The sequence below is a fragment of the Canis lupus genome, chromosome 20 (genome assembly GCF_003254725.2).
Source record: "Canis lupus dingo isolate Sandy chromosome 20, ASM325472v2, whole genome shotgun sequence".
Taxonomy (NCBI): domain Eukaryota; kingdom Metazoa; phylum Chordata; class Mammalia; order Carnivora; family Canidae; genus Canis; species Canis lupus.
Window position 1 is genome coordinate 16,980,108 of NC_064262.1, and position 16,852 is coordinate 16,996,959.

General features: G+C 35.7%; 1 protein-coding gene across 12 annotated transcripts in view; it reads right to left on the reverse strand.

Annotated features, from left to right (window-relative positions):
- CHL1 (cell adhesion molecule L1 like) overlaps positions 1 to 16,852 on the reverse strand; it is a 195,426-nt gene that overhangs the window by 12,005 nt on the left and 166,569 nt on the right. For all 12 annotated transcript variants that reach the window (XM_025451569.3, XM_035702513.2, XM_035702507.2 and 9 more), the window contains 8 exons: positions 12,698 to 12,799; positions 12,309 to 12,506; positions 10,768 to 10,838; positions 7,097 to 7,319; positions 5,624 to 5,739; positions 5,283 to 5,487; positions 4,978 to 5,100; positions 1,187 to 1,366 (listed from right to left, as the gene is read on the reverse strand). In XM_025451569.3, the coding sequence (XP_025307354.3) occupies positions 1,187 to 1,366; positions 4,978 to 5,100; positions 5,283 to 5,487; positions 5,624 to 5,739; positions 7,097 to 7,319; positions 10,768 to 10,838; positions 12,309 to 12,506; positions 12,698 to 12,799 (1,218 nt within the window). The remainder of the gene's footprint in view (positions 1 to 1,186; positions 1,367 to 4,977; positions 5,101 to 5,282; positions 5,488 to 5,623; positions 5,740 to 7,096; positions 7,320 to 10,767; positions 10,839 to 12,308; positions 12,507 to 12,697; positions 12,800 to 16,852) is intronic.

The window sequence follows — 16,852 nt, forward strand, 5'->3', positions numbered from 1 at the left end:
AAGTTTTCAATCATCATCTTTAAATCTCTCTTTTGAGTAGGTAAATGAGTCTTCATCTCACTTGGTGCCTCATTTGTTCTTGGGAGTAATTTGTGGGTTTCTTGGGAGAAACTCTTTGAATATACATAGTTTTCCCATAAGAGGGAGTTTTGAGTATTTAGGGTATTTGAGGACTACAGAAATTCTTCATTATGTAGATACAGGAAGGACAATAAGTAAAAACAAACCATAAAGATCAGAGCATATCCATTCGCACACAAACACTGATTTTACAGTGATTCACATACACTTGAATATATTTTATAATAATATTTTATGAGTGATGACTTAGTTTTTCTCATTACTACTTTCTTTTGCCATTGATTCTATCTTTTTTCTAATCTAAAATATGGAAACACATCCAGAGCAGTGTTTGACATATAGTACAAGATAAGCAAATGATTTGATTTGCCTTCCTGCCATCTCACTTTTCCTTGTCCCCTTCCTCAAATATCCTTCTGATCAACCTGCATCCAGCACAAAGCCCTCCTTTTTTTTTTAACTTATGAGTGTGTGCAGCGGTTCCTCTGATTCATTTACCTTTTTAGGCTCTACCTTCTTAATTTCTCTCCTTTTAAGTTGAGCAAGAACACTGCTAAAATCATAATTGTCAAAAAATTTGGGGAAGGAAAATCGGCCTAGGTTTGAAAAAAAACAAACAAACAGAGAAATGCAGATGAATTTGGAGAATTATACGAACTAAACCAGAGATTGATGGGCCATCTCCAAGCCAGTATGGAGTCAAGACATGGAAGTGAAATGTATTAGATTATTGTTATAAAATGTCTACCAGGGCAAGAAGCAAATATTTTTTCCATGTGAAAACATTTCCAAAAGAAAAATATCCCTCTAGGAACCTTATGAATAACTTCATGACCTTATGTACTCCAATTTTAATTAAGTAAAATTATAGCTCCTGACCTTCTATACACTGAGGCTATAGTTTCATTGCTGTTGTGTAGTAATCCATAAATTGAGTCAACGTGAACTTTACAAACAAGAGAAATAAATTCTGTATCTATATCAATGAAGAACAAAAGGTCAGACAGATTGAGATCACAGTCATTTCTAATTTACAGCGACTAGTATGGTAAAATCCCTTCAGAGCGGTTTAAAAAAACAGCATGCGAGAGCACCCTGCACTTACTCCCTTCTCCTAACGTGGAGCTTTCTTCTGTGATTGGTTTTCCACAGCCCTTCGAAGTGCAAGCCCTCAAGTAGAATTTGTACTTGGTAGTTGCATTGAGGTTTGAGAGACGCCAGCTGGGCTTTGATGGAGTGGTTATGTTGATATCATTTAGTTCTCCAAGTTCATAGGTGTCATTTACTAAAGAAATAAACATGAACAACAGTGCTTCAGATTTCATACCCTTAGCAATTCAAGTTACGTTGCCCCTTACTTTTGATTCTGTGTATGCTTGTGGTATGCAAGGTACTGTCTTAATTATTCATTGCCATCAATTTCTTCAGTTCTATGACATAAATGGAATTTTAGTACAATAGCATACATGGGAAAATTGAAGTCTAGCAAGAATAAACACTCTGTCTAGATTTAGAGCCAGTAAATGGCCAACCAAAATTTGAATCCTAACTATAGTTTTTCCACTCCAGAGCCCATGCTCTTAATCACTATGCCATCACCTATTAAAACTGATGGACTTTTCCCCATATTATGTTTTCATTGTATCCTTCATTTAAGCACTTTTTATCTTCTTTTAAAATTTCATTTATTCATTTATGAGAGATACAGAGAGAAAGACAGAGACACAAGCAGAGGGAGAAGCAGGCTCCCCGCTGGGAGACCAATGTAGGACTTGCTCCCAGGACCCCAGGACCACACCCTGAGCCAAAGGCAGATGTTCAACCACTGAGCCACCCAGGTGCCCCAGCACTTTAAATCTTTTAGTGTAATAAGTTTGGACAACAATTTGTGTCTTCTATGGTTTCTGATTTAATATGAGGCACCAAATAACTACTTATTATATGTAGGATCAATAAACTAATTAATGCATTACATATTTTAATATATCTACTATATATTAAGCACTATGGCAGGTACTAATCAGAAAAAAAGATAAATTAGACAGTGCCTTTCAATGAACTTGCAACCAGCAAAATCACGGGATTTGTGCAAGAGCACAACATATTGTAAGATTACCATAAGAATAGTCCAAGAAATGAAACATGTCTCAAAACTGTACAACTTTTAGTGACAAGGGAAGGGCTAGAATAAATCCTCTTGACTCTCAATCTAAGATATCATACAGCTGAAAAACTATATATATATATAGTTATATATATATATATATAGTTTTATTATACACACACACACACACTCACATAAAAATGCCTTCCTTGGTCTATATAATGCAATTACATCACAAATGAAAAATGAACAAATGATCCAAATGTTGGAAATTAGAAAATTAGAAAGATATATCACTCTTGGGGCACCTGGGTGGTGCAGTCAGTTAAGCATCTGCGTTCAGCTCAGGTTATGATCCTACAGTCCCAGGATCAAGCCCCGCATCAGGCTCCTTGCTCAATAGGGAGTCTGCTTCTCCCTCTGCCCCTCACTCTACTCATGCTCTCTCTCACTCTTTCTCTCTCTCTCTCTCAAATAAATAAAAACTTTTAAAAAGAAGGAAGGAAGGAAGGAAGGAAGGAAGGAAGGAAGGAAGGAAGGAAGGAAGGAAGGAAGGGAGGAAAGAAGGAAGAAAGAAAGAAAGAAAGAAAGAAAGAAAGAAAGAAAGAAAGAAAGAAAGACCACTCTTTATAGATTTGAGAGCATTCCTATAAAATACCACAAAGTCAACTGAAAAACTATAATAATTTATAAATTGAGAGAAATACACATACACATACTCAACAACTATTTAGAATATACCAAGCAACAAAAGAGAGATAGATTATTGGGGTGCCTGGGTGGCTCAGTCGGTTAAGCATCTGCCATCAGCTCAGGTCTTGATCCCAGGGCCCTGGGTTCTAGCCCCATGCTGGGCTCTCTGCCCAGCAGGGAGTCTGCTTCTCCCTCTCCCTCTGACCCTCCCGCCCTGCTCATGTTCTCTCTCTCTCTCTCGTACTCTTATGTGCTCACTCTCAAAAAAAAAAAAATTTTAAATCTTAAAAAAAGAGATAAACTACCTAAAAATATTTCAATCACTTAATAGAAAGCAAAGTAAGTATATGATTATATGATTTCATTTAAAAATCCATATATTATGCATATATTAAGCAGTACAATAATCACTGCAGTTGTTATTTCCCAGACTTTTCTCTCTATATTCTAAGAACCTGTTTTTAAAATAAATTTAAATCTTACATACAGATCAACACAAAGGTTGGAATTTAATTAATGCTAAGTTTCTTTACTATTAGGATAAAGATAAATCAGCTTACCAAACAAATTAACATTTAAAGAGTCTTCAAATATTTCTTCAGTGCTTTCTACATATTTGAAAACCACTTCATGGAATACTGTAGGCTTAAGAGCTCAGCATGGAGAATAAAACTGATTTAGGTTTGAATCTTGCTTAATACTTACTTTACTGCATGGCTCTAGGTAAGTAAATTCTGTATGCCTCAATTCTCACATCCATGAAATAGTGAAAATACATCCCTCCTAGCTTTTCTATTTTAATGAAAAAATATAGGGCTAGCACTTAGTACTGATCCTGCTACATAGCAAACACTCAAAAAATGCTAAAGTGCCACCTCTATTGGGATTATGCCTGTATCTATTTAATCATATGGCCCAACTCAGAACAAGCCATCAGAAGCTAAAACTGATACATAACCTGAATTGTGACAAGCTCTGAACTACCTGGAGGCAGAGTAGCCCATCAAGGTGGCTTTTGCAAGCAGCATAGCCCTAATGTTTCTGTTGTTTGGAACTCATGTCCTCAAAGTCTAAAACTTTCTATGGTTTTAGTTCCCTAATTTCCATTTTGAGATGATGCCTAGATGTGAAGACTGTTAGACATGGAAGGCACTATGATGAAAAATGACCTGATTTTCCCTAAACATGTTATTTTCAACCAAATGGCACAGCAGCACAAAGCAAAGTCCATTCCAAGTAATGGTCCAAAGACAACTCTTTAATGCTCTCGAAGCAACCTGCCTACACCAGTGGGCTAACCATAGAGGATTCTATAAGCAGAAGTACATTTAGGGTTGAGACTAGAAGCACTTGCTGGAGACAAAAGAGGCAATGTAGTGTGGAAGTTATGCACGCTTTGAATCACTGTTACATCATTTATCTACTCTTTTCTTTGGCGTGTTTCTTAATTTTCAAGGCCTCTTATATATAAGAATCAAACACATGTCTTCTGGTACCTACTGACTTTTCTTCTAAAACAGGGATTGGCAAACCATCCTTTTAAAAAGAACTAGATTATAAATATTTCAGCCTTTGTAAGCCACAGAGTCTCTGTCACAGCTACTCAACTAGGCCACTGTAGTGAGAAGACAGCTATAGACAAATGTAAATAACATGTGTGGCCTTTTAATGAAAACAAGCAGCAGGCTGGATTTGGTCTGCAAGCCGGTTTACAGACCCCTTTGTTGTAAGGAAATATGCCAGCTTATAAACTGTGATCATTAGATTCTCAGCATAGCAAATCAAATACTCAATAAAAAATGAAATATTAATAGTAGATCCAGGGATGCCTAGGTGACTCAGCTGGTTAAGCATTTGACTCTTGGTTTCGGCTCAGGTTGTGATCTCATGGGTCATAGGATCAAACTCCACATTGAGCTCCATGCTTGGTGTGGAGTCTGCTTGGGATTCTCTCTCCCTTTCCCTCTGCCTCTCCTGCTCATTTTCTCTCTCTCTCTCTCTCTCTCTCTTGTTCTCTCTCTCTCTCTCTCTCAAATAAACAAATAAACAAATAAACCTTTAAAAATAAATAGGTGGATCCAATTCAAATTTCTACTTACTTATCTGATACTGTAATAGATAGCCAGTTAGGTTTCCATTCAATTTCTTAGGCAGTCCCCAGGTTAAAGTGGCAGTGTCTTTATCAACTTTGATGACTTTGAGAAAAGCTGGTTGTTCAGGTACTAGAAAGCAAAAGACCAAGAAGACATACCCATAAATTGGTAAATTTCTTTAAAAAAAAGCTCCATTAGATTCCAGTTTTTCATAGAAATTGAGAAGCTAACTCATATGAAGTAAATATTAATTAACTGCTAATAAGAAGGGAAATGTTTAATTTGGCATTATTCTTCACTATTATTCTTACCTCCTTCTGGTGTTTGAAATATATAAGGCTCACTCTCTGGACCAGCTCCTTTGGAATTATAGGCTAAGACTGTTAAGTGAAATTCACTAAAGGCATCCAGAGAAGGAACCATTCCATAGTTTCTTTGTCCTGAAAATCTCAGAATGTTTACTTCTTTGGGATGTGTTCTTCCATCTAACAGACTTTTTGTTTTCCACCAATTTATCTGTAAAGGAAATAGAAAGAAACCCTGTAACAGATCAATCACAGTGGCAGATTCTCTTCTAGCTTCTTCTGAGATCAGTTCTTATTTGTATTTAAGATATTAATGCAGCAACAACAAGAAAATCTATGATAAAAACCTGGTAGCCTTTCAGATGTCCGTGTACTCTGTCCTTTGGAATCGTTGACCAGGTAACTTTAACTAATGTGCTGTTTATAACGTCCACCCCATGGATCACTGGAGCTGTATCAGGATCTGTTAAGTACATAAAAATGATGAGCTTTCAATAACCCCCAAATGTGATTATTAGGATCATTTTCAAAGGTGATTTTTTTTCCTATTGCTTAATCTGAGCAAAGCACTCTTTTGAAATCAATTCCAAATGTAACCAAGAGAGTTTCTCATTACAGAGGAGTTCTCAGAGCCCAAAGAGGTTTCTAGAAGAGGATAGCTTGCACCACACTGAGAAATGCAGCTCTCCAGGTGGATATAGTCCGGGCAATGGAACTGTAGCCAAGGGCCAGTGAAACATACTGTGGGTAACTTGCCTTTAGAAGCAAATGAACTAAATAATGTAACTATAATTACTTGAGAGTTTGATCAATCTATTAATAACAGCAGCTAACATTAACTGAGCATATGCTGTGTGTAGGCACTGTTCTGAGGGACTGGCTCACATAATCCTTAGAACAACCCTAAAAAGTGGTATTATTATCCCCATTCTACAGGGGATCTAACTGCAAAAGAATGTACCAAATGCAGAGCAGCCAAGATTAATAATATCTCAACTCACAGTAATATGCCCTGTGTAATTTTATTTGGGTAGAAAAATTTAGATAGTTGATGAATAAGGAGGTTGAGAATTTCAGATTCTTAACCTTTTTCCATTCTTGGATCAAAATATTCCTTTGGATATGGGAAAAACAATGAGAATAACTCCTGTGTAGTGACATGGAATACAGCATATTTCCTTCCTTTAATAATCTATTTGTAATAGTTCTTATGGGATAAGAGTCTAATAATGGGCATATCACTAATACCTCAAAACAGTGTGTGTGTGTGTGTGTGTGTGTGTGTGTGTGTGTGTGTTTGTGTGTGTATGAGTCTGTGTAATTCTATAGACAAATCTTGGTCTGTATCTTGTCTGCATTAGGAAGGTTCTAGACCAAAAAAAAAAGGAAGGTTCCAGACCTACAACTGAGGCCAGGGCATGACAGCAGGAGGCTGTTGGGAAGTCTTTGACAAGTAAGGACAAATGTAACCAGAAACCTTATGACAGTTATGCTGCTTAACTAATTGCAGTGATGAGTACCGGCCTTTGATTTTTTAATATAGAAATAGTTTTCTTTTTTTTTTTTTTTAAGAAATAGCTTTACTGGGAAACTGAATAAAATTAAAACTAACATAATTCCTTACCACTTTATAGTGATTGGCCATCCTGCTGTCAACCTTAAGAGTAGGAACCACGTGTTAAATTTCTTTTTATTTCCCACAGCTAGTACATCCTCTTTGCATGCAGTAGTTGCTCAAAAATGATCATCAACAGAAATGCAATGTATACTTGAAAGAAATTGCTCTTGGAGTGCTTAGCAGTTTCAAGTGCATCACTTACAGTCTTCTCCAGAATAGAGAATCACTGACTGAGGCTCAGGGCCAGAGCCAAGATGATTGATGGCTTGGACTTGGACATCATAAGGAGCATAGACAGTAGGTGTCATCACTCTCAAGGTGTGGTTTGTGACTGTTTCTTCTTCCCATTCCACAGGGGCTCCCTGTGGCTTCCAGGTCACCCTGTACTCCAGTCCAGGTCCATTCTGCTCCATGGATTTCAAAGGCTAAGACAGAAGGCAAGTCTCATCTAGTGTGATCATGAATACATTGACTCAGAGATAGTGGCAAACCACTCTAAATGGCAATAAGAAACACTGCAATAGAGGGATGGTGTTTGGAAGATTTTAAATCCCCCTCTTCGGTTTTGAAATACTTGTGAAAATTTTTGTCATTCTCTAAGTTCAAGTTTGAAAGTTAGTTCCTCACATCCCTAAGTCATAAGAAGCCCACAATTTAGATGCCTTGATTATTCCCTTAAGTCTCACTGTTCACACATGAAAGAATTTTACTAAGAAATTCCACAGAGGATTTTTGTTTTTGTCTACATTTTCCTCTATACTCTACTTTTTCACTCTCAAAAAACTGGAAGATATAAAAAAGACATGTTGTAGGTTGTGAAAGGGATTTCATATCCATGACTTTTCAGTCAGAACTCTTTCCACCTGACTCTATCCATCTTTTCCACCTGCCTTCTAAGAGAAGAGAGAGATCGAGTAAATCTATATTTCTCAATAATATGCATGTTTATACATTTGCGCCTAAAAGATGTAGCTCTTCTCTCTAATAAAATAATTTCCCAGCTTCTTGACTACTTCTTTAAAAGAGAGTGCCCCCACCCAATCCCATCCCCAGCTTCCACTGTATTTTTCTGTATAGGAAAATTTAGTGGAGGAATTTCTACTAGAGGGAGTTGGTTACTTCCACTCTAGTTTTTTTTTAATCAAGCAGTACTTTAATTTAAAAAAGAAAGCATTAAGGTGATTTAAACCACTTGTTTCGTTTCAAAAATAGGAATATGCATTTAAATGAATCAATTATATAGAATACATAAAAACTGTGACGTTAGCCCTAGATTATAATGTTTGTTTATATAAACAGTAATTTTGTCTGTATATATGAGAGATTTAATTATGCCATATATATGAGGGTGCCTGGGTGGCTTAGTCGGTAAGTGTGGTGAAGCGTGGTTAAGTGTCAAACTCTTGATTTTGGCTCAGGTCATGATCTCAGGATTGTGAGATCAAGCCCCGCATTGGGCTCTGTGCTGGGGACATGAAACCAGTCTAAGATTCTCTATCTCCCTCTGCCCCTTCTCCCACTGCTTGTATGCTTGCTCTCTCAAAAATGAATAAAATAATACATTAATGAATATATTAATGAATTAGTGTCATATACAGTGTTTTCTTACAGAATTTGCAATGCATCTTGAGTCAGTCTAAGTTACTAAAATACTCTTTAGATGGATTAGTTGGAATTAAGTTGAAACTAGTGCTGTATCAGCAAAATGATTTCAAGTTCAAGCCAATGCCAAGGTAAATATTTAAATCAGCTACGGTAAAATAAATGAAAATAAAAGAAAACCTTCCTGAGATTTCACAATCATTGTTTATACTCTGCATTCTAAGTTTTGCAACCAAGATAATTTTTACTACCATAAGGATATAAATTCACCAGGGGCTTTAGCAGTGCCCAGATGACTCAGGCCACAAGCTTTTAGTTTCATACTGCAATCTAGAATTACAATTTCCTTCAGCCTCCACTAACAATAAATGAGTACAAATAAAATTATCCATTTGTTCCTTTGTTCCAAGGAAAATAACTACATTTGATAAAGTTCTTTGGCAAATTTTAAAATAAACTGCCACCATATTTAACACTTTTTAAGAAAAATCTTATCTAAACTACCATGCTCTTTGGTGTCTAGACCCCTGAAGAAACAGAAGGAGTATTTTGTATTTGGTTTTCAGACAACTGGCAACAAAACCAACAGCAACTTTTTAAATAGGCCCCCAACAAAGATAGCAGACCAGAGGAGCAAAAGCAGAGGTGTGGGTGGGAGTCCTCTTTTCATCACTGACATAGTGCATGACATCTGGGTAAGGTCATTAAAATGAGACTCCCAGCGTCTCTATATGAACTGTACGGTTGATACTCTAGCTACTGTTGCCCTTCAGAAGGCTGGTGAGGATTATTGAGCTGATGTTGAACATGGTGTGCTTCTGAGGAACTGACCTAATAATTACACACTATTATTTTCATCTAACCAGTTATGTCATCTATCTTATGGAAATTGCTATGGAACTTAAGAGAGAAAAAGACATATTCTACAAGTTTAAAATATTACCATAATTTAAGAATACAAATTAAGTAATTATGAAGACAGTGTGGTAGCAAATATGTACGGCCACCGATTCAAGGAAAGAAATAATATTCTTAAACATACTTCGATTCTGTCATTACCAATTTTTTTTCAAATTTTAAATTTGCAAAACTTAATTTCACTGAAATAGGAATAATGGGTTAGTTTTTTGTTTTGCTTTGGTTTGTTTTAAAGATTTTACTTATTTATTCATGAGAGACACAGAGAGAGAAGCAGAGACATAGGCAGAGGGAGAAGCAGGCTCCATGCAGGGAGCCCAATGCGGGACTTGATCCTGGACCCCAAGATCATGACCTGAACCACTGAGCCACCCAGGCATCCCAATGGGTTAGTTTTGATATAGAAATATTGATTTAAAATTCAAACTAAATACATCTTAAAATTTTTCCCAAAATCATATTGGGAAAGAGGTTTAGAAGTAAATTAGTACATTCCAGTATACATTAAAAAATGTTCTACATTTACATAAAATTCAATGAATTTAATGTGAGAAGTATATTATTAATCAGAATGTCTGAATGCTAATCTGCTTTCAAGTAGGTTAAATAATTTGTTCATGAATATGTCCAAACAGAGATGGGGAAATGTTATCTACTGTTACAGAAGTAACTTAGAAATGATAATCAAAACAATGAAAGTCCTCTGAGCAGATGTAAAATTTTACACAAAATTCAAAGACAAAAGTCTATTTTATAATCTTTAATAGAAATATGTAAAGGGGTGAAAAGTGCAATTTGAAGTCCAAAGATATCTATGCAGGTTTGTTGATTTCTAGTGGTATTCCAATGGTATGGTGACCGGCAAAACTGCCCATCATCCTGACCTCAGTTTCTATATCTAGAAAAAAAGTGTTAATGACAAGGGTATTCTCAGAAAGAGTATACAAAATGCTTAATAGTGCTTAACTAGTGGCTATTGTTTGGCAGACATCCTTTTGATATGCAAAATTTATTAGACCATGTACTAACATTTAGGAAAGTTTTTTGGTATTTTTGAACAAGAGAGGATTTAGAATATTAGCTATAAAAATAATAGGAATCTGAAACTTTTGATAATGGATTGCAACTAAATTAGCCTGTATAACCCTCCTTACATTATTTACCAGTGTTTAACTCTATCTCACAACATTCTAATCCCAATGACCTATGAGATATACAACTGAAATATATTTATAAAACATATGTCTTATATCTTTGTTCTTAAAAAATATTTCTCTATCATTACACTTAGCATATAGACCTAAAAGAAAAAAAGAACACAGAGTAGTGTATAACACATTAAAGAATACACACCTCCCATTTTATAATCATTTCCTTGGGTTGAGAGGCTTGAACCCTTATGTTTTGTGGATTCTTGTCGGGAGCTGAAAAATCATAAGTATTAAAATTACTTTTTCAAATTTTATGGTCCATAGGCAAATCAGCATATCATCCCACCTCCCTTTTAAATCAGATTTTTAAAGAACTTTGATTGTATTTATTTCTCTCTGGCCTGGTTTGTAAGAGGACTTATTAACGCAGTTATTTTTTCCCCAGGTTTATTGAGATATAATTGACATATACACTGTGTAAGTTTAAGGTATGCAATGTAATAATTTCATATGTATGCATATCTGTATATATATATATATATATCTCCATTATATAGATACATATTTTATATTTATCTGTTATATTTATATTTATGTTTATATATATTATAAAATGATTACCATCATAAGGCTAGTTAACACATCCATGACCTCACATAAGGCAGGTTTTAAATATATAATTTATTTAAAGGAGTAAAATCATTTGCTTGAAGTGATACAATTATTATTCAGTGGAAAGTAGATGATTTATTTTAGATATCTTCATTTTAAACCTGCTCTTTAAATTTTTCAAGCTGTATTTTTAAAAAACCTAAACCTACTTTTAAATATGTATCTTAATTTTAAATCTGCTTTCCTTTTTCTATTAGAATTGTTGTTAGAAATGTGTGTTGTGAATATCTGCCTCTAAGCTAATAAAATTAAACATCACGTATTAATTTCAACAGCCAACTGTTAGGGACAACAAATAGGTAATAGCAGGTAATGTGCTCATGAAATATATTCAAATGAATCCATGTAATAAGAAAGGACTAAGCATGGTTTTAGCGCCAAGTGCAACTTACACTTCAGTCACACAAGTATCTGATTCATTTACGATCCCTTCTTGTTTTTTCCTCAATCCAAAAAGGAAATTATACCCTAGCCTATTTATTTTGCCCGAGAGGAAAAAAAAATACCATGCTATGACCACATTGTTGACCAATGACAATTAAAGTAACACAAATTTTAGTATTATAATTCTTGAGATGAAAAAAAATCCTGGAAATTTAGATATCAGATATCTATTTAGATATTGAGAGACAACAAATATACTAAATGTAAAAAATTAATGACATTAAATATTTTAAAGTGTTAACAAGGTGCCTACAATGAATAAAGTGTTTTATTTTGGGAAGTTGAAATAGAAAAATAAAAGGAGAAAGCTGACCTTCTATATATTGAACCTCAGTTTATAACCTACTCGATATCTGTTAAACATATTTAGTTATCACAAATCACACAAAGTAATGTTTGCTCATATACCTCCCTGTTATTTCCTGCTCTCTATCAAACATTTGTATACGACTTATGAATCTGATGTACTTTGACTATTTGTGTGCTGTCAATTCACAGAACTTTTCAGGTGCTATATTAGGAGAAATCTAAAATCCTACACCATACTATCAATTTTTTTAAAGATGTTGAAAGATGAAGCAAAACTAAAATATTTTTTTCAGAAACCTGGTGTGAGAAGCCACATACCTGCTGGAGGTGTCTCATGATGGTCTGATGGCTGGCTAGGTTGGCTTCTCCCTACTTCATTTACAGCTATGACCCTGAACTGGTATCTCACATATGGAGCCAAGGATAACATAACTGTTGTTTCTTTTCCTTGGACCCTAGTCAATTCTTCCCATCTTCCAGGTTCTTCTTTGTTTCCTTCAAATTCAACAATATACTCTGGCAATAGAAGCATATAAAAACATTAGAAAGGATTTAGTATGTTTAAGTTATACTAACACACACAGTACAAAAAGTTTTAAAGAATGTTTTAAAAAGGATAATCTAGGAATTGTATTTTTTTTAAAAGGCTTTAATATTAATTTTGACTCAAGAGTATAAGAAACATAGTTATCCCAAGTCCTCCCTACCGCTAATATGGCTATTGTGGTCATCTCCAGCTTCCCATGTCAGCCGAACACTCCTGTTTTGTCTTTCAGACAAGTGTAGGTTTTCTGGTGGATCCGGAACATCTAAGTAATAATAAAAAAATAAAGGTAAGGAGAATGCACACCATGCCTTTGTCTACCTAATTTCCTCACTGAGGCCCAGTACCATCCCCCTTTCTCTCTGGGCCCTGGTCTCCATGCCCAATTGTCCACATTTCAGCAGCCTTTCTGATTCTATTTCAAGTATAGCTTTCTGAACATCTACTCTCTCCTGTAAGTATTCTCTTCCTCTACTCTGATTCCAGTTCTCAAAGGGCATCTTTAACCATGCTTATCAAAATTCTTTTAGGAGTAGAACATGGGTGGTGCAGTCATTTGGGCAGCTGACTTGGTTTCGGCTCAGGTTGTGATCTCAGGATAGTGAGATTGAGCTAGGGCTCCATGCTCAGCTTGGAGTCTCCCTCTCCTTTGCCCTTCCCCCTACTTTCTCTCTCTCTCTCTCTCTCTCTCTCTCTTTCTCTCTCAAAAATAAATAAATAAATAAATCTTTTTTTAAAAATTGAGGATTTATTTCTGGGCCCTATCCTCTCTGGCATACTAATGGAGTGGGGCCCAGGAATCTGCATTTCTAAACAATTGCCCTGGGTAATAATTAGGCACAATTTTGAGAAACATTATCTATCTCAAGTGGATCAGTATCTTTCAGCTCATATGCTTATTTATATGCCTGATTCATTTCCTGTATATGACAGATCTTTAAGAATAGGGACTACATTTTATTAACATTTGCATCACGCACAGTGCTTTGCATATAAATGTTTTGTGATTAAATGAATAAGTGAAAAGTATATTATCACTTTAATCATGCATGTAATTAACATATTAAGGTAATAAAATTAGGTCCTCTGACTGTAGGAAAATAAGATAAAGAACATGAACTCAGTTTCTTTTCTGCATGCTCTGGATTTTTATTATAATTTCTAACAATGAATTCTCAGTATATTATAGCAACTTCTACACTCTTGGCTTAGAGTTCTGAAAAAGAGTAGGAAGGCAGTTTATTTGGGAAGAGGAAAAAAATGGTGCTGATAAATCTTATGTCAGAAACTAGAAAATTGAGTAGGTGATAACATTTTTTTTTAAGTTTTTATTTGAATTCCAGTTAGTTAACATTTTTAGCCACTCTGACAGATATGAGGTGATATCTCATTGTGGTTTTGATTTGCATTTCCCTGATAAGTGATGTTGAACATCCTTTCATTTGTCTGTTGGCCAACTGCATGTCTTCTTTGGAAAAATGTATATTTGTGTCTTCTGCTCATTTTTAAGTGGATTATTCATTTTTGGTTGTTGAGTTTTGTAAGTTCTTTAGATATTCTGGATGCTAAGAGTAGGTAATGACGTTAAGAGTGTTAAATTCCATGGAAATTTTTATTAAAATCAAAGCAACGGTAAAACAAAATAAAGAAAGAAATAAAACTTATCCCTAATGGTCTTTACTTCCAAAATTTGGTTTGAATTCTCTCTTGTATTCAGGACATTTATCTTTTCTCAGAGGAGACAAATAATATCTCATTGGGCCTTCCCAGGGCTCTTTATTCTCCAAGTGGGAAACAACATCTATCATCCATGCTGGAAATTTACATTGGCAAAAAAAAAATAAATATATTTTTGATTCAAAAGAGACTTATTTTTAAGATGTGGTCACTGCCAGTGCATAAAACTTATGTGAAATATAAGAAATAGCAAAAGGGATTATAAGGGAAAGGAGGAAAACTGGTGAAAAATTAGAGAGAAAGACAAACCATGAGAGCACCTAACTCTGGGAAACAAAGGGTTGCAGAAGGGGAGGTGAGTAGGCGGATGGGATAACTGGGTGACGGGCTTTAAGAAGGGCACTTGATAGGATGAGCACTGGGTATTTTTTGTTTTTTGTTTTTTGTTTTTTTTTATGATAGTCACACACAGAGAGAGAGAGAGAGGCAGAAACACAGGCAGAGGGAGAAGCAGGCTCCATGCACCGGGAGCCCGACGTGGAATTTGATCCCGGGTCTCCAGGATCGCGCCCTGGGCCAAAGGCAGGCGCTAAACCGCTGCGCCACCCAGGGATCCCAAGCACTGGGTATTATACTATATGCTGGCAAATTGAATTTAAATTAAAAATTAAAAAAAAAACTTTAGGGCCTTAAATAAGAAATGATTTCCTCAACTGTTTTCACATCTGTGAGCTCAGAGAATTTACATTTGTCTTCAGCACTTACAAACAGATCACTTATTTTTAAAGTTACCTGAAGGAACCAATACAGCCTGTGGCATCTGACATTAAAATCTGCTCTCAGAATCATATGGAACTAGAACTGATGGGCTGCAGTTGCTACTTAAAAGACTGATACTCTTAAAAGGTAGTTATGTCAAGGATAGTTACTTGGAATTGAAGTCAGTCAAGCACATGTTTGCAAAAATTGTTTTCCGGGGAAAAGCCATTTTTAAAAGAAACTACACAGGGATATATTTATTATTGTCCATTAGTGAGATAGCGGTTCTTAAGACTGGGGTTGGCCTAAAAAATTAGAAGATAAGCTGCAAGAATTGGTTAAGAAGATGAACTATGTGTCACAGAATATTTTTAAATTAATTTATTTTTATTCTTAAAAAAACTGGTAAAAAAGAACTTCACATGTGAATATTACATATAATTATAGCAACTATTTCTTTAAAATTGTCAAAATTTAATGGTTCTAGAAGATGGTAGCCTAATCACCAAGACTGAAATATTAAATTTTACAAGGAAATTTGACAGCTTGTACCAAGTGGTAAGGTGTCCAATCCCTTTGCTTGGCTCCATGGCTCAAAATACTTAGGGACAAAGTCCATGGATCCTAGACTTACCCCTATACTTGTGCTGCCTGGGACAAACTCTACATTATCTGAAGCTCTATTACTTTATTTGATGAGTTACTAGTGAAATAATTATTAGAGGGTTGAACCTTCCTGCTTGTAGTCCATTGAAGCAGCTGAATTCCTAAGGCTATACATCTCACCCAAAGGTACAATTCTACTGAACCAAGTTGATACCCTCTACTACCTGGGAATCTCCTTGTGCGCGCATGCACGCGTGTGTAAATGTGTGTAAAGAACCCAGTCTGGTGACCATTTGCTTCACTTGAACACGGTGGTCATTTATTTTCCTTGAAATACAGTGGCCATTTGCTTCACTTGAAGAGCTCCAGCCTGTTTACTCATTTTTCACATCCTACCTCCAAAGAAATGGAATTATTTCCTTTCAGTCTGTACCCTCTGTTAGCAACCTACCTGTGGATCCCAGCAACCAGAGAGCTAAAGATACAAATGCCTGTTAACAATAATGATTAATCTACAATTTAATAAAGGAATTTAGGCAAAATCAAACTATCAGAAAACTAAAAGAGAGACTAAATGGTGTCCATGGAGACACGGTTATTATAAGAGAAAACTATTTAAAAAATATACCAGTCAGGGTCCCAGCAGAAATTAAATAGTTTACACAATTTGGATCGTACCAAGAGTTTAAAAACAAAACAAACAACCAAAAACCTCTTTCAAAAGATCATTGGCAGAATTTCTGGGGTTGAGGGTGGAAGGAGCAGTTAATAGAATCTTATCAGAGAGGATTTTGTGAAGAGAGCCTCCCTGGGAGAAATCAATGACTTTGTACACAGCCTGTCAGGAGGGAATATGGAGAATAAACACACCACACGCATCCTCCTCTACTGCCAGGCTCCCCACTGGCTCAATCAAATGGAAGTTTGAGAGTAAGCGGTTTGTTGATGTTGCCTACATTGGCCAGGTTTCCATATCAGATAGCTTGTGGAGAGTGAATCTGGCAAGGAAACCGGAGGAGAGATGGTCTAGGAGATGGTTCAAGAGCTAATAGTGGCCTTAGAGATGCTCCAGGATGGTCTAAGCACATTAAACAAGAGTGATTGCAGGGCTAACCATGTTGATTACATTGATTACACTAGTGAAGTATGACATTATTTTCTCATTAGCATTATCATTAAAAAAAAATCAAAGGCATTCCTTTGCAGAACTCTTGAGGTTCCTTCGCGCCCTTCCTCAAATGCTGAGAATTTCATCCGTGCCTCTGGTTTAGAACAT